Source organism: Xenopus laevis, chromosome 1L (assembly GCF_017654675.1).
Source record: "Xenopus laevis strain J_2021 chromosome 1L, Xenopus_laevis_v10.1, whole genome shotgun sequence".
NCBI lineage: Eukaryota > Metazoa > Chordata > Amphibia > Anura > Pipidae > Xenopus > Xenopus laevis.
Window position 1 is genome coordinate 34,010,176 of NC_054371.1, and position 18,972 is coordinate 34,029,147.

General features: G+C 39.6%; 1 protein-coding gene across 1 annotated transcript in view; it reads right to left on the minus strand.

Annotated features, from left to right (window-relative positions):
- The window catches only part of cckar.L (1.L), a 30,682-nt gene that overhangs the window by 1,959 nt on the left and 9,751 nt on the right, over window positions 1-18,972 (minus strand). Inside the window, exons 3-4 of the mRNA XM_018229010.2 lie at window positions 11,518-11,779; window positions 2,120-2,238 (exon numbers count right to left, since the gene is read on the minus strand). Coding sequence (XP_018084499.1) covers window positions 2,120-2,238; window positions 11,518-11,779 — 381 coding nt within the window. The remainder of the gene's footprint in view (window positions 1-2,119; window positions 2,239-11,517; window positions 11,780-18,972) is intronic.

Sequence of the window (18,972 nt, forward strand, 5' to 3'; positions counted from 1 at the left end):
GGGATGTAAAATTGAGGTTTCACTAGAGTAGATATGGGTCAGGATAAAGAAAAGCTTATCTCCATGATTTTGTCTGTCTAGTTATACGTTTTCTTTTCAATATTTCATGTTTATACACACAGTTATTTCATTACTTCTGAGCCCATATTTTCAATGTAAATCAAAGCACTGGCTCCAAAGTGTCTGTCATTCCCTGCCTCCAATAAACTCAGAAATGTCATTCAGCAATAAAGCTTTGCTAAAGGGGACACAGACAAATATGGCTGCCCGTCCTTAATCTGATAGTGTTCCTGGATTGTAAAAAAAAACATGCATATTACATGGGGAATGATAACTGTCGTATTGTCTGGGGCTGTATGTTCTTCTATCCAAGGGTGCAACACATTTTTTTATTCCTTGCGTGCATCTATGGGGAAAGGGGAACAAGATTTTTTTTATTAACAGATCATTTTAATTTTTATATTTTAAATTTAGGGGGTTATTTATCAAAAGTCGAATGTTAGAGGTTTTTTATACCTTGAATAAACTCACAACTCGAATAGTTTCTTATTTGCGAGTTCAAGTTGGGAAAACCGAAAACTCGAATCAATTGAGTTTTCCGCAGGAAAAAACTCAAATTACTAGAGTTTTCAGGAAAAACCCTTCCGAAAAAAACGTAAACCTCATGCAGGCTATTAAAGGAGAACTAAACCCTAAAGTTAAAAAACCCTACCCTGCAAAGACCTCCCTCTTTTCTCCCCCCAGCCTAGCTGCCCCCCCGGGGGAAAAGGCCCCTAACTCTTTACTTACCCCTCCGTGCAGATTCTGTCCAGCGGAATTCAAGGCAGCCATCTTCAGCCGCTTCGGTAATCTTTGTAATGAGACTGGCGCTTCAGGAATTTTCGTGAGTTTCAGTACATGTGCAGAACTTTTGCTTCAACTGTGAATGCGCCGATTCGCTGGTCTCATTCCGAAGATTACCGAAGAGAAGAACTCCGCTGGACAGAATCTACACGGAGGGGTAAGTAACGAGTTAGGGGCATTTGCCTGGTGGGGAGGGGGGTCTATGTAGGGTAGGGGGGTAGGGTTTTTTTAACTTTAGGGTTTGCTTCTCCTTTAACATATTCAAATGGTTCAAGGGACCTCTGCCAATGACTCATACATGACCTCGACAGGTTTTAGATGGTGTATTTTCGAATTCTAGTTATTTCCAGGGTCGGGGTATAATAAATCTCAAAAAATACAAGCTTTTTTTTTAACCTAAAACGATTTGAAGGATTTTAATCCATCGATCGAACGATTTTCCTTCGATCAGAAATTGGCTAGAAAGCCCATGGGGACCTTCCCCATAGGCTAACATTGATGCTCGGTAGGTTTTAGGTGGCGAAATAGGGGGTCGAAGTTTTTTTTAAAGAGACAGTACTTTGACTATCGAATGGCAGAATAGTCTAAGTCGTAGTCGAAGGTCGAAGTAGCCAATTAAAAAGTTCAAATGCAAAGTATTTTTTTCTTCTATTCATTCATTAACTCGAGCTAAGTAAATGTGCCCCTTAGATCTTATAGAGGGGCCTCTTTTCCTAGCAGATGTATTAGAACTCGCTCAAATAACTGATTCCAGTACAAACAAAATCTAACAAAATAGCTGCCTTTTGCACAAATCCTGCATGTATAGAGATAGAATTTCTGGGGATTTCAATAGAGTGAGCGCTAATACATCTTCTAGGCAAGAGGAGCCCCCCTATAAGATATATTGGATCTAACTGTCAATGATTATCTGACACCCAACTGCTGCATGAAGAGAAACAGATGCAGATAGTGAACATAGTTGAGGAATAGTGAACAGAAACTTGATTATTTCAGAAACAGTACAGAATATTTAGTTGATTATATTTAGAAAGTTTCTTATTTCAGTATGCCGAAGCTTATATTAAATTTTCATTTTTGCGATACTTCCCTTTTAAAGGGACATGATAGGAATGGAATTGTGTCTCTTTAAATTCATGGGAGATCACAATGTGAGTCAAACCAGGGGCACAAAGCTGTGAGGGTTTTTGGGTACAACCGTATCTGGAGGGATAGGGAGATAAAAGACATGATCAACTCTATGTGGTTAAACAGCCTCAGACAAACTTCATTTTACCTTTTCTTTGACTGACTTCAAACTTGATCCCTTTGTAAAGCTCCATGGAGATTAAGCCATATGCTATAGTCATTACAATCCCCGGTACCAGGAACAGCAGGAGCAGCAGGAAAACATACCTGAAACACACAGACGTAGCAACGGGATTATTGTACAGAGAATGAAGCGATAAATAACAAACGCCTACATGTACTGACATTTAAAGAGGTGGTTCACCTTCAAGTTCATTTGTAGTACGTTATAGAATGGCCAATTCTGAGCAACTTTTCAATTAGACTTCGTTTTTTTGATTGCCCTTTTCTTCTGACACTCTCCAACTTTCAAAAGGGAGTCACTGACCCCATTTAAGCAAAAAATGCTCTGAAAGTCTACAAATATATTATTATAATATATAATATTGTTATCGCTACCTTTAATTGCTCATCTTTCTATTCAGGCCTCTTCTATTCATATTCCAGTCTCTTATTTAAATCAATACATGGTTGCTACGATTTTTTGGATCCTAGCAACCAAATAGCTGAAATTGCAAACTGGAGAGCTGCTGAATAAAAAGCTAAATAACTCAAACACCACAAATAAAGTAGCTGAACCACCCCTTTCAACATAAATAAAATAAAACCTGATAGAATTGTTTTGCCCCCAATAAGGATTAATTTTATCTTTATTGGGATCAAGTACAAGGTACCGGTTAATTATTCCGATAAAAAGGGAATTTTAAAAAAAAAAAAATTCTTTGATTACAATGGCATCTATGGGAGATGGACATCCTGTAATTCTGAGCTTTCTGAATAACGGGTTTCCAGATAACTGATCCCATCCTTGTTCTTTTATGAGGCAGCCCCAAATTAGCAACCTAAAAAGAGCAGGGTTATTTGAAAGTGCTGGAGAGATTTGGGTGGATTGAAGTCAAATTAAACTGAGCCTGATTTGAAATGCTTTATAAAATGTCCCCGATACTTAGAGGCACATTTATCAAGGGTCGAATTTCGAATTCATGCTCGTTTTTTCAAACTCCCATAAACTCCCAAAAATTCGAAATTAGACTGGTCGAAATTTATTAATCAAATCAAATTTTTTTACCCTCGGACAAATTTAAACGACCTGAAAATCTGAATCAAATTCGATTTGAATCCGATCAAACACGATTTAAGTTTTTTCTCTGAAAAAAACTTGAATGTCAGGTAGGATGCAAACATCTCCAAATTTATCCCTGCACCTCTCCCATTGACTTACACAGTAATTCGGCAGGTTTTAGGTGGTGAATATTCAAATTCTTAAAGGGCCAGAGTATGATAAATCTCGAAATTTGTATTTTTGTAAAAACTCGAATCGAATTTGGATAACTCCCTAGTCGAATTTAACAGTTTTGACCATACAAAAAAAATCGAAAATTGGAATTCAAATTGGTAAAGTTGTGAGTATAACATTGTGCAGTCATACATTACCATAAAAAAGGGACAGGTGTATCAAGGAACATTCTGTGGTTTGAGTGCAATGGAGAGAGACGCTCCAACCTGTTTGTATTTTATGTAAAATGTGCCTGAACCCAGTGACCTGTTTCCATTTCTACATAACTGTATGCACAAAGTGGCAGTCAGCTACTCACGTGCAATAACTGACAGTTAGCTGCTGCTTTGAAATCTTAATCAGTGCTGGATCTACCCTTGAAGGTCAGAATTTGCATTTTTTCAATGTATCAATTAGTATTTTATTAATAATGTGCATTACAATTATCACTGAACTACACAGTGGCTTGAATATCATAAACGAGCTGAAAAATTAAATTAAATAACAGAATGTGTTTTTTTAAGTACATAAAAACCTGATTAAAACGGATATATTTAAGCAACACTCAGCGTTCGCAGCAATAAAAAAACGACCAATTTAAAAAAAACAACCAATTTGAATGCCAGGTTGGTATGAAGCAGAATGGATTGACCCGTTACAAGTTTTATTGCTTTACTGTTGTCTCCAAAAACTGTGATTCAGGTGAATTTTGCCTTTGATAAAGAGTAGGGATGCACTGAATCCAGTATTCGGTTCAGGATTCTGCCTTTTTCAGCGAATCCGAATCCTAATTTGCATATGCAAATTAGGGGCGGACGGGAAATCGCGTGACTTTTTGTCACAAATCAAGGAAGTAAAAAATGTTTTCCCCTTCCCACCCCTAATTTGTATATGCAAATATATTAAATATATTTATATATGCAAATTAGGATTCGGTATTCGGCTGAATCTTTCACAAAGGATTCGGGGGTTTGGCAGAATCCAAAATAGTGGAATTGGTGCATCCCTAATAAAGAATTAGCAATATTTCATGTGCTAAATGAGAATGTACATTAAATTCCAAGGAAAAAACACATAGTACAGGAATGGGACCTGTTATTCAGAAGGCTCGGGACCGGGGGTTTTCCAGACAAGGGGGATCTCCATACCTACTAGAAAATCATTAAGAGGCACATTTATCATAGGCCAAATATTGTAATATACTCTAAATTCTTTGGAAGGTTATTTAATAAAAAAAATTGAATATCTAAAACTTGAACGAATATTACCTTCCCGAAAACTCGATTCAAGTTTTTTCTCCGAAAAAAACGGGAATCTCAGGAAGGCTATTAACATCTTCAAATTGGTCACTGGTCCTCTCCCATTGACTTATACATGAAGTTATACATGAAGTTTAAGGTGGAGGATAGATGAATTTGAATTGTTCCAAGGGTCAAGCTATGATAAATCTCAATTTTCGAATTTGAATTCAAGTCAACATTTCGAATCAAGTTTGGTTTATTCATAATTGGAATTTGAGAGTTTTGACCAAAAAAAAAAAAATGTGAAAATTCGAAATTTACAATTCGACCCTTAATAAATCTGACCCTAAATAAATACAATAGGCTGCATTTGCCTCCAATAAGGATTAATTATATCTTAGTTTGGATAAAGTACAAGCTACTGTTTTATAATTACAGAGAAAGAGGGAAATCAATCTGGATTATTTGGATAAAATGAAGTCTACAGGAGACGGCCGGATAATGGGTTTCCGGATAATGGATCCCATGCCTGTAATATATTGTGGTTTGGATGAAATGAGTTAAACATCCGCTCAGGGCCATGAAGGGTTTGTAGACTGACAAAGTGTTTAGCTGCTGTGTCTGGAATTGCAAAACATGCATGAAACAAATGGGCTGCATCTCTCCTGCCGGGGTACAGAGGCGCTGAGAGAACACTTGAAAAATCACATTAACAACTATTTAAACTACAGTCGCTGGAGGGTGGGGGGGGGAAGTGAAATGAATCAGGAAAAGGCATTGGTCCGAAGCATCAGCCAGGAAGCAATTAAATGAGGCTACTGCAAAACAAATGCAGCGCAGCAGAACCAGCCTGAATGGAGGCATTGAAGATTATTCTAAACAGTAATTCATCACAATAAGTTCTACGAATAATACATCCTAGAACTTAAATATAAAGTTGCACAGCCCACATGTTATATATATGTATAGTTTCTAAATGAGGATGATATTAAAACACATCCCGAAGTTCCAGGAGTTTTCAATTTGACCCACACCCATGCACCCCTACAACCACTGCTTTGGCTCCCACTATAGAGTCACCTCCATGTGATATAGAGGCAGGAGGTTCCTGGATGAAATGCCTTCAAACATACCAAGTTATTCTAATAATGGATTTCGTTTAGTCAAGTGGCACATGGGATATCACTAAGCACTGCCTATGGCATAATAATGATATCATTTGCAGGTTATTGATGGTGTTTGTGGTTTGTATTGTAACCCTTTTCGACACTCCTTTGCCAGTGTTACACTCAACGTGTGGCGCTTACCTGACAGCACGGGACAAACCTGAACCACTCGGTAGTGGTATTGGGAGAGACTGGGTACCTGGTACTTACTAGCACAGTGCCTCCACCTAGTGGGATCCGAGAATGCACCTATGGGTGGCCCCACTAGTAATACAGTAATAATTAGGGATGCACCACTATTTTGGATTCGGCCGAACAAATACCGAACTGAATCCGAATCCTAATTTGCATATGCAAATTAGGGTGGGAAGGGGAAAGTTTTTTACTTCCTTGTTTTGTGTCTAAGTTATGAGATTTCCCTCCCTGCCCCTAATTTTCATATGCAAATTAGGATTCGGTTCGGTTGGGCAGAAGGATTCGGCTGAATCCGAATCCTGCTGAAAAAGGCTGAATCCTGGCCGAATCCTGGATTCGGTGAATCCCAAGTAATAATACACACACGGTATTGGTTAATCTGAATAATGGTGTATCTAAAAGAAATTCGGCTCCGCTAGTGCAAAGAGCGCTATTGTGCTCAATGCACTAGCGATACTGCCCCCTGAAACCGATCCGACGCTAATTTTTAAGCGCGGAGCGAGAGAGGAGGGGGGCGGCAGCAGCCCCAGAATCGGCGCTGCATGCAGCACTCGTAACCGGTAGCAATAGGGCCTCATTAACTAATTTTCTTTAATGTTCTTTCTCCAAACAGTCTCTGTATCTTCAAGCGTTTCTTTAGGGTACTGTCCCTTTAAACAGGATACTCACTCCAAATCCTCTTCGATTGCTTTACAGAGTTCTCTTCAGGTGAGTCCAGCACATTCAGACATACAGTGCAACTACCAGCCCCTTTGGATGCTCAGATAGGAATCTCCTGCTGGTTATTCCTCCAGTCTGAATCCCTTCCACACACTCTGTCCCTCCAGGCGCAGTATCTGGCTTCCCTGTGCCAGCCTGATCCAAATGTCTGCTTTTGGTGGAGCCTCTCAGATCTCTGGGCCCACCAGCAGTTCTTTGGTCTCTCTCTGACCACCATGTGGTTCTCTCTGCCAGGATTTTCTCTTCTGCCAGCATCTGCAACTTCCTCTTCCTGCCAGCTACTCACCAGCTGCTGTGTCACTTCCTGCTGCACTGAGATCACTGAACAGCCTGTTGGGTTTATTGTATATATAATGTTTAAATAGTTTTCTAGTAGAATTAAGGTGTGAATATCCAAATTACGGAAATATTCATTATCCGGAAAACCCCAGGTCCAGAGCATTCTAGATAACAGATCCCATACCTGTACTTGATCCCAATAAAGATAAAATGAATCCTTATTGGGGCAAAACAATCCTAATGAGTTTAATGAATGTTGAAAGGGGTGGTTCAGCTTTACGTTCACTATTAGTACAGAACAGCTGATTCTAAGCAACTTTTCAATTGGTCTTCATTTTTTCTTTTTTTTTCAGTTTTTGAGTTATTTGCCTTTTTCTACTGACTCTTTCCAGCTTTCAAATGGGGGTCACTGACCCATCTAGAAAACAAATGCTCTGCAAGGCTACACATTTATTGTTATTGCTACTTTTTATTACTTATCTTTCTAATCAGTCCCTCTCCTATTCATATTCCAGTCTCGTATTCATATCAATCAACCACTGCACTAGGATGATATTTAACCTGTGAGCAAAATACTAAAGGAAATATCTTGAGCCCTCAGGAGTAGTGTTCTCCATACGGCCTGTGGCCCAGTCATTGTGATCCGATCAATTGGGCCAAGGTGGGAATATCAGGTAAAGTTCTACTTGTTTGGCGACCTCTTGCCAATCTTTCAGTATATGGTCGTCTGAGAGTGACATTCTGACCATTGGTGGTGGGACTGCTATTTTACACAATGAAAAACTATGGGGAAGATTTTTCAAATATTGGTAATTATTTTCCCCATTTATTCTAATTGACAAATGTATCAAAGAAGATACTCGGGTCACTTAGAATGCGTTTGTGTGCTTTGAGCAATGTTCAGTGGCATCACTCATCCACATCCTTGATCCCTTGATGTAATTCACATGTGGGAGAAAGAAATTGTCATCTGCTCCGGTCAAAGAACAAATGGCCACAAACATACTGAGTATGTGAAAGATCACACTGCAGGTCAGTTGCCGGATTTTGTACGATTAGGTCAGGTGAATGGCTTCAATTCTTTGATTTGATTCATTGACCCCCAGGCCAATTTGGTTAGATGATAAAAAGTGGGTCTGTGATAGACCAGCCTCCATAATAATCCAGATGGGGTAGTCAGTCAATCAAGCTTTACCTAATCATCTTTGATGCATTTCCATTGGTATTTAAACAGCCAACCTGAAACATTTCTCTACAAATACTTAGACAATCACTTTTTTTGTTTGGATATTACCCTAAGGGTCAGTCCACACGAGCAGATTCAGGGAGATTTAGTCGCACTATAATGAAAAGTCGCCTGTGCTAAAGCACACGCGGCACTTCGTTTTCCAAAGTCGCCCGAAGTTTCCTTGTGAGACAGTTTCGGGTTACTTCAGAAAACGAAGCGCCACAGGTGCTTTAGCGCAGGCGACTTTTCATTATAGCGGACGGGAAGACACGCAAAGGCAGTTCGGGGAGATTGTTGCCCAGAAGAAGAGACGATTAGTCGCCAGGCGACTAAATCTCCCCGAATCTGCTCATGTGGTCTGACCCTAACTGTATGAAAAATCAACATGTATGTCCAGCTTTTGTGAAGTCAATGTCCATAACTCACAAATGTAATGGAGTTGTTTATTTGTTTGTGCTCATAATATCCCAGGAATCAGACTATACCGCAAGTGACAGATATGCACAACCAGATGTTTTTGTAGAGTTTTAGGGTGCCAGTGCTCAGGCAGATATAAGTCCTCTTGATGGAACTGCAAGTGATTATCCTCTGTATGTTAGACTTCCAAATCAATATTATAGAGGAGCTTATTAACATATGAAGTGGCCAGGCTGAAAATCCCATCAATTGAGGACTACAAATTGGCACCAAACAAGGGCTTTACATAGACATTGCCATGTGATCTGATTGTTGGTCATTATTTAGCCACTCAAGTGCTGATGACCAAAACTGTGTTGTCTTGTGTATGGTCAGCTTTAGGTGGTGTTTATGTTGCTATGGATCATTAGCTATAAATAAATGGTTAGGAGACACCGGCCCATCTGTAATAAGCCAGAATCATTGGTCATAGAAGCTGTTTTTTCTTTTTTTTAACCAAGGAACAATAAATTGTACAGAAGGTGCCTATCAGCGAGACAGGCGGTAAATGAATCTGATACCGCACAAACCTTCCATTATCACAATCACCTGACAACATAATGGGCCTTGTTTATTGCTTTTTATAAAATGCGAGGGCTTTTGATACAAATAAATATCCCCCTACTCTGACACATACAGACAAAAATAAAATAGAAAGCTAATGGCTTGGAGAAGGTGCATTTGTACACTGATTGATTGGCACTGAGAAGAATTTGGTATGTCAAGCAGAAAATATTGCACCAAGCAATGAATGTGATAAAGGTTTACACAATATTCTGTAATAGCTGAAGAAAGAGAAGAAGGAATGCTGCTGCAATTTTACTTTGAGTTCTTATGACAAACCTGCCAAATTGTCAGTACTGTCAAACTAGTCACATTTCTTTCCCTTCACAGGCCCTGACCTTGTTTTAGCTGAGCAAATAAAGACTGATTTTATTGGGAGATTCTGCTGCCGTCCAATTTTCCACGTAAAGTATGGAGGTGGGGGAACGCTTAAGGATCATACAGCCTCTCACTTGAAGGACGCTCGGTGGTGAGCTGGAGCAGCTGAAAAGTACAGTATATAGTGAAGTACTCCCTCTTGTAAAATATAAGGATATTATAAGTTACCGAGGAGTTTCATGACCATATAAAAACACGAGGCCGAAGGCAGAGTGGTTTTATACAGGTCATGGAACTCCAAGGTAATATCCTCATATTTTGCAACAGGGGGTACTTTATTTATTATAATACACAAGTTTCAGTGAGTCATGTGACAGAAATGACATCAGAAATCACCGTTTATAACTGATGACATCAGAACTCACCGTTTATAAGGATATAATTTACAAGATATATAAATATATATAATACACAAAAGCCATGAATATCTTGTAAATTAGATCCTTCTAAACAGTGAGTCATCAGTTATAAGTGGTGAGTAGTGATGTCATTTTTGTCACATGATTCTCTAAAACTTGTGTATCATAATAAATAAAGTACCGCTTGCTGGAACATATGAGAATATTAGGAGTAACCTCGGAGTTCCATGACCTGTATAAAAGCACTCAGCCTTCGGCCTCGTACTTTTATATAGTCATGGAACTGCTCGGATAAGGGTACTTTATTCACTATATCTATATCTCTTCCTTCACAGCCTTACTCACCTGCCATCAGCCCCTCCACATCTGGCTTTGTGCATTAACACTGTGTTTGGCCTTAAGGGTAGAGGCACACAATGCTATTTGGGGGAGATTAGTCACCCAGCGTCAAATCGCCTCTTCTTCGGGCAACTAATCTCCTCGCAATGCCTTCCCGCAGGCTAGAATCGAAACCGCCGGGATGGCACTTGGAGCACTTCGTTTTCCGAAGACTTTGGAGAACAAAGCGCTCCTAGATTCTAGCCGGCAGTAAGTAGTTCGGGGAGATTAGTCACCTTAAGAAGAGACGATTAGTCGCTGAGCAACTGAATCTCCCCCAATCTCCATGTGTGTCTCTGCCCTAAATCGCTACTGTCCACAATCCTCATCAATCATCCTTTTGTTAGCAACTACTTGAGCTTGTGGAATTTATCTTAATTCAGAGGACCCTGAAAGTGTAAGGCTCACACCCCAGGGAAACTAAAAACTGTAGATGGAGAGGACCAACCAGAATTTGGTTTAGCCAAATACCAGCACTTCTTGAAGGATTCTAATTCAGCTGAATCCTAAGACTAAGGCCACACGAATGCGAATCTCGGCCTATGGAGGAACGCAAACGCTCACTTTTTTTGGCCAAAATCAGCAATGTCTGGCTATACACGAGTGGAGACTATGCTTCCGGGTGCAGCAGACGAAGATCAGCAGGAGAGCAGATTCTCGGCCTATGTTTCTCCGTAGACTGAGATCCACATTTGTGTGGCCCTAGTCTAAGAGTTTAATCATAACAAATCCAAACTCCTATATAAATCATATGACTTTACAGCTCTGGACACCTGAAAATGACAATATTTGGGTTCACATTTAGTTTAGTAGTCATCCTAATCTCTGGCTAAGAATTTGGTCAAAATCTAAAAAGTATGGATTTGGTCCATCCCTACATTTGATCTTGATTTGATTTCCTGTGCTAGATAAACACACTAAAAAAAACACATTTACGTATACTGGAACCAGTTTTTATTTTTTCAACAGATGATTGGGGGGGGGGGATAGTGAATAACTGCATGAAATCACAACAATATGTTGGACCTCTAAAAATACATGTTAATAATAATAATAATAATAATAATAAGCAAAAATATTATGCTGCCCAGTGCTTTCATACAATAATGGATGATTCCCAATGTTATATTCAAGACGCCAATCTTACCACGACTGCTGAGTGAGGTCACTGGGCCACAGAAGGCGACACATATGTGTTGTCCTATTCTGAATCTTGTTCAAAGGAACCAATGAGCTGTAAATTGGGTACGGAGACATGATGGCAAATGAAACACACCATGTTGCGGCGATCACCTTCAGCGCGTGGGATTTAGTCTGCCAGACACGGGACTGCAGGGGCTTACATATAGCGCTGTATCTTTCCAGAGAAATGGCAACCAGGTTAAATGTTGACACACTCACAGAGATGCCTGGGCAGGAACACAAAGAAAAATAAATGTTTCCATTATGAGTACTAGAAGGCTATGAAGAGACAAATGAAACCATTAATTCCTATTGTGTGTGTGTCTCTCTCTCTCTTTATATAAATTCTCTATATAAATAGAAAATAATGTAGGAAATAAGGATATTTGAAGTTTCATGACATTTATAAAGGTTACACAACTCCACAATGACAAATAGCTTTACAATTCACAGTATTATTTCTTATATATATTTATTTCTCGAAAGAAGTAGAAATACAAGCTAATATCATCATAGTATACTCAGGTCACCCGGTGCCTAAGCATACCCCTGCATGTGATGTCAATGTGATGTCTAAATACCATCGCTTTGCACAAAATAAGTTAAAAAAAAAGATACAAAGATGTACAAATAGCTGAGTCTGAGCATCACCCTTTACAGTAGAAAGCTCAGAGAAAGACAAGTAAAAAGACAATGCAAATAGTTACACTGAAGTATTCAGAGGGAGATCTCCAACATAATTATATGTATCAACAATGAAAAATATATCAGTCATGGTATAGGAGGAAGACCACCATGTAAATGTAATCCCTCTAGGTTTCAGTTTTAGGCAAAGGCCCTTCAAAGGAGTCCAGACCACTGATAACCCTCAGAAATTCAAATTCTGACCTGCCAAATAGTCTTCTTGTTTTCAGAAAGAACATTCACATCAGCCAATAATTATCTGCCTGACATGGACGGTTTACAGACACTTTTAGAAATTTGTCTTTCAAACGTCATAAAAATGGTGCAAAAACGACATTTTAAACAACATTTTCTCACGACATTCTAAAAATGGAGTAAAGCTCAGTATAACTCTTCCCCATGTGTCAGATCAATTCTAAGATAAACTGTTTTGCTTTGGTTCAGCGAATCTTCATTTCACACCTCTTGTAGGTGCCCCATTGGGGAATTATTATCATATTAATAGGGATTCGCATTTTATAGCCAGGGCACAAGTTTCTGTCTAACCCTATAGGTGTAAATACTCATTAACAAAACAAGTAAAACACTGATTAAACAAAAAATGTATTTTATACAATTTGATATGTAAAAAGTTTTTAACTCACACTTGCATTATTTTATTCGTTTTATCTTAATGAATGAGGCAATATTAGCAATCTGAGTGAATATATTATCTAAAGGAAAAGTAAAGCCTCCCAGCAATTTTTTTTTAGTTTAAGCAGCAATTAGACACTTGACCTAAGATAATAAAATATATTTCAGATACAATTCCCTTTATTATGCAAAATAGCATTTCTTGTATTTAGACCCTTATATCTTGTTACAGAATTGGAATTACACAAAATGTAGGCAGAGTAAAAAAAGCCCAGGTTATCCTGAAAAATATGATGTATAACTTTCCTAGGTAAAATTAACCCCCTCCCCCATATATTCCAATTTTATGGCTGACAGACAGGTGTAGTAAGAGCTAAAGACAAATCCAGAAAAAAAATGTCTGTAAAATATCGTGCAAAAGACAAAATCTGAAAATTGTCTGTTTAAAAGACAAATACACAAAAGTGGAGATAGAGGTTTGTGAATTTGATGGGAAATCTGACATTTTTATCTCCACTTTTATTTTGTTTCAATATCACCACTTTTGTGAAATCCCCCCAATGTGTTCATAAAGCCTTTGGGCCTGAAGAAGGCAAGTAACAATTCCCATGTCTAATTATTATGAGTATCGACTAGAGGAAAACAAAAATATCAGGCCTTCTAAGACACAGCCACTTGATCAACGCACACTTCAAGGTTTAAATTAACAGCAGTGATACTGAATATCTGCCTTATCCACAGGAACGTCTCAGTCCTGTTACTGACAAATAATAAAGGCCCTGATGCAGACATCCATGGCAGAGAAGTCCATAACTGTACAGTGAATAACTATTTCCATGGTTACGTTTTCATTACCATTTAAACAAGCAAAACGAGCCCTGAGCAATTGTTTATATTGACAGGTAACATTTAGTTGATCTAATTATATCACCTCGTAATGACCCCTTTCCACAAACACTCCAATGAATAAACGGTTTAACTCGCTTCATCTTGTGGCTGATCTCTGTAGTATTTACGGATCAATGTTATCACTCTAAAGAACTGCTGCCCCAGACTATTTTCTTCCCTCAAGGTCTTACTAAAAAGATTGATAAAGAGTCAATATTTTTCATTTCTTCCTTGAGTTTAAGCCTCCTGTTTGTACATGATAAAGTATTTTCGGGCTTTGAAGACACCGACTGAAACCATCCACTCTTGCTGTCTCGTGTCTACAACGTTGTTCATCTAATCCATTCCCTTGCATTTATGTTCAGGTCAATATTCCATTGCAAATGCTTGCAGTTACTTGCACCCCAAATATTTTCCTCTATGCTGATTAACCTGCCCCCTCCCAGCATAAACTGCTTTGTTCCCCCTGGGTAGGAAGACCATTGTGTGATGCTGCCGTGGGTTCTCCATTCACAATATCAGCTATGTGGTTTGGAGAACCTAAAGCCAATCGCTCCAGGCTAAAGCTGTGACTGTGCCCATGAATTTACATTTGCTGAGCAAAAATAGAAGCACTTTTGAAAAGCAACTTTAAGTCTGTTAATGAATAAATGAAAAGCAGAGGCCCAAGGACAGAAGCCTCTTACATCCCTGGTGCACAAGAAATGTCCCACTAATCTCCTCTTTTTCTGCCTTTCAGGCAATTTGCTATGACAGTTTGCCCCAGACCAAATGTTCTATTAAGCTTACAATCTCGACACTGCAATTAAAAACATTTTTTGGGCAGCTTTGGGGACATTTCAGCAGAAGGTGATATCATGACCATTTTTAAAATTGCTCTTGTTCAGGCCAATGGGAGGATCTCCCTACTGCACACTTGTGAGCCTGCTAAATTTGTCTTGCTATTTGTTTAGGTATTCTGAAAGTATTGCAGAATAACAGGTGTTTCTCCATGCAACAGGGTCACACAAATATACATCTCAGGGTAAAAAAAACTATTTTTTTGTTCTTCTCTGTTATAGCAGCAAGTAAATCAATATTCCCCCAATACTACGAAGCTTGTTCTACCCCTTTAAACCACAGCAAAATCTCATTAGTTGCTCAATCCAGGACCTTGGGAAGGTTGATCAGCTTTGTACACATAAACTGAATTTGAGCATCTTTGAGTGCCCGTCTCTTTGAAAAGAACGGTTTTTTCACTATATCGGAGTGCCGCTGAAATATGTTTTTCTGTTTGAAAAGAACAGTATCACCAAAAAATTTAAGTTTTTTTCTTCCAAGTATTGGAAATATATTGTCCTGTTGGTCTGCACTGGTACAACTGGAGTGCTTGCTTCAGAAACTCTAATACAGTTTATATAAACAAGCTGCTGTGTAGCCATGGTGACAGCCATTCAAAGCTGAAAAAGGAGAAAAGGCACCAGAAACACAGCAGACTGGGCCGACGGGACACCGGAAAAAACCTGGTGGGTCCCAGCGCTCTTGGGTCCTGCCAACCCAGACCCGGTACCCCTGACCACCCCTCCCACCGCCAGATCGCGTAATGGTAAGTTTTTACCTCCGGCAACTATAAACTACAAATGCACTCTCCTCTATAACGGACACTCTGCAGCTTTTGAACCGACGAGTCTGACCTGGTTTAGATACTCGTAGCACGTACGCACTGGTGGACGGGCGCGAGGGACAGAGGAAGCATTGCAACTGGGGCAGCGGGGGGCCCTGCCACTGGGGGAGGAGCAGCGGAGGCCCCTGCTGCTGGGGGGGCGGGCCCTTATGTGCAAGTCCCAATGGACCCTGAGCCCCAGTCTGATCCTGAGCTCCGTAGTATGCAATGGGATTCTTCAGAGCTTTTCTGTTATCTACTGTGTATCCTGTTCTTCAATGGCTGCCCCCATGACTACACAGTAGGTTGTTTATAAAAACAATAGTAGTGTTTCTAAAGCAAACACACCACTTTTACCAGTGCAGGGAAACTGTACATTATCATCCAACAACTACGGAGCACTCAAGGTGGTGTGTTAAAATCTTTTAACTTTAAAGTGGACCCGTCACCCAGACATAAAAATCTGTATAATAAAAGTCCTTCTTAAATTAAATATGAAATCCAACTTTTTTTTTTTTATTAAAGCATTCATAGCTGTTGTAAACTCGTTTAAAAATATCAGTTGTCAATCAAATATTGCCTACCCAGCCTCTATGCCTAGGCATAGAGGTGGGGCAAGCAATTACTTTCACTTTCCATTCAGCACTTCCCAGATGTCACCGCTCTACCTACATTGCCCCAGCTCTCTTAACAATTTAATTGTGTAACCAGGGCATGGGGATGGACATTGGGTCCCTGTCCCCTGGTGCACAAACAAGATTCTGAGATGATACAAGGCTTGTCGTAATAACAGTGTCCACAAAATGGCTCCTTCCTGGTTGCTATAATTATGAGTTCCCAGACTGATGGAAACAATATTCAAATAATTTATATAGTGTAATTAAAGTTCATTTTGCTTGACTAATATGATAAAATAGGATTTGGATAATTTTGTTTGGGTGACGGGTCCCCTTTAATAATCCATGTTAAAAGATAATATCAGCATACATAACATCAGATCATCCGCTTAACGCGTTTCATGGCTTCTCGCCACTTCTTCAAAAGCATTCATGCTGATGCACTGATATTATCTTTTAACATGGATTATTAAAGTTTAAAGATTTTAACACACCACCTCGAGTGCTCCGTAGTTGTTGGATGTTCATGGATTTGACCCGAAGGGGGACGGATGATGCGTGCAGCACGGAGGTGAGAGTGTGAGAGAGATTAGATGCTACGGGGGTGATTGGATTCAAATTGAAACTGTACAAGGTTGTGGACCCCTGCTGTAAATAGTTCCCGAACAAATTCCATCTTCTACTAAATTCACACCATAGCACTTCTGTGTTCTATTTAAAACCAGGTTTACAGCCCTAAAATGGAAATCCCACATTCCAGCACAGCAGCCATGTCCCCAATCCAACCAGGAGAAGAAGTTCTGTTATGACTCACGAGTATAGAATGAAGAGCCTATAGAAGGACTGATCAATGACTCCTTGGGGAGGGCACAATAATAAATCATTATGGAAAAGGGTGGAGAGGCAAGGACAACTTTGGCAAGGATAAAACTAACAGCAACATAGAATATGGGGAAAGCATCTTAAAAAGTTCATAACATGAATACAAATGAAGGTATTGCAGGACAGGAGGATTCCAATGACGATATCAAAAAAATCTTTTCCTACAACCATAACTCAATATATTTATAAAAACAGAGAAATGTAATTAGTGCAAGGATTGAAATGACACTTTGTGTGTCACAAGGTCGGAAAATTAATAACAGTTAATAAATTGCAAAGATTTACTTTGATGTCAATGCCATGGAAAGATGTGTGAAGAGGGGGTGTTGTTTTTCCTGTCTTTATGTTCCAGATAGTAAATGTGTAATGCCGTCCACTAATGGACTGAGCTACAGTCACTCAAAACAAACAGGATTTTCCACACGCAAATGAAACCATATGCCGACTTATCGGATGCAAGCAGAATAACTGTTTGCTGTTCAGTTTTAGGCTACCACAAGCCAGAAATTAAGGGTTACGGTTTTTTTCAGCCTCGGAAATATAGAAACAACACTTTATTAAGTGTTAATTAAAATGGATGGAGAGCAGACTCAGTCTGTTAGCAGTAAATATACATGGCAAATACAGCGCGGCGTTAAGTAAACATGGCTGCTGATCTATATGGCAGGCCCGGACCAAAGACTTTCACAAAGATTAATTATAAACATGAAGGCAATATAATTTAGAATCTGTCAATAATTCTGTTCTTTGGTTTCGAGTAGGATATATGTTACTGCAGCCCCTGCAGCCCTTGGTGAGATCAGTGGTGGGACCCCTTCATGATGTTGTCAGTGGGTTAGGAATATAAATAAATTGGGGTCATTTTAAGACTGTTAGGGTCTGTGTTTTTTACCCTGATTTAGAACCAATGAGGAGGCAGTTCTAAGCCAGTAATTGGACAGACAGTGGTGTGAAAATACTAAAGATTCCATTGAGTCAGTTTACCTACAGGTGAAGTAGGTTCAGCCAAAAAATGGGCACTTTGGATCCAGGTCAGATGCCGCTATAAATATTGCCCACTGCAGTGCACAGTATCTGTAATCAGGGCTCCCCATCGCTTACTTCATCACTGACGGAATAGTGTTCCCCAGTGCCTGCCCCCTGACATCTTATGTGATATATTTGGAGGGGGGTATAGATTCGAGTCTACGAGTTCATTTTCGACCTTGGCCCAGGTTTGGAATTACCCAAAGGAGGTGACCACACATGCCATAGAATGGGAAGTTCATGATGATTGCGAAAAATTACCAAACACACAATGGCAAGTGCAGCGGGGCGAACCCCTGCGGGTTTAATTCACGTCAATGATGTAACATTTCGGGGGCGGACCCCTTCATCAGACCTGAAACGCCTCGAAACATTACACCATTGACGTGAATTAAACACGCAGGGGTTTGCCCCGCTACACTTCCCATTGTGTGTTTTCCAAACACCGGGCTGAAGAGTTGGAGAGGCTGGGGAAAAAGGAATCGTAAGTTCATGATGATAATGCCTGTTCATTGTCTTAAATAGCCTGAAATAAAGTTCTTTGATTTCTAACTTCTGTTTGCAGGACACGTTCCTAACCTCCTTTGGCCGTTTGGATAATGTCCTGACTGGATCGGAGACCAGTGCGCGGAAGTGCCTGTTATAACAAGAGGTACACCCAACTTAAGGGAGACCGGGGATATAGAAATGTAATTCTCTCTGAATATGTGTCTAGGTTTGGAATTTACTAAGCTGCAAGGCCACATTTTTGTTACAGGGCCACTATCATAAAAATATTAATAATACATTTGTACTAATGGAGATGCATGTGCAATTCTTTAGAAAGTCACCCGAGAAGAATCGAATTATCCCCCTGAATTAAAGGAAATGCATTATGGGCAACTCCCTGAGGATTTTAAAATGTCTCTTTTTCACAGCTCCATTAGTGAATGGCCACTGGTATTGTGCCTTTTAGAGATGACAGGCACACAATGATCACACAAAGCTACACCATTTTTCCATTGTATCTTATTGTGCCAAGCGTCTCCATTAAATCACAATGAAGACT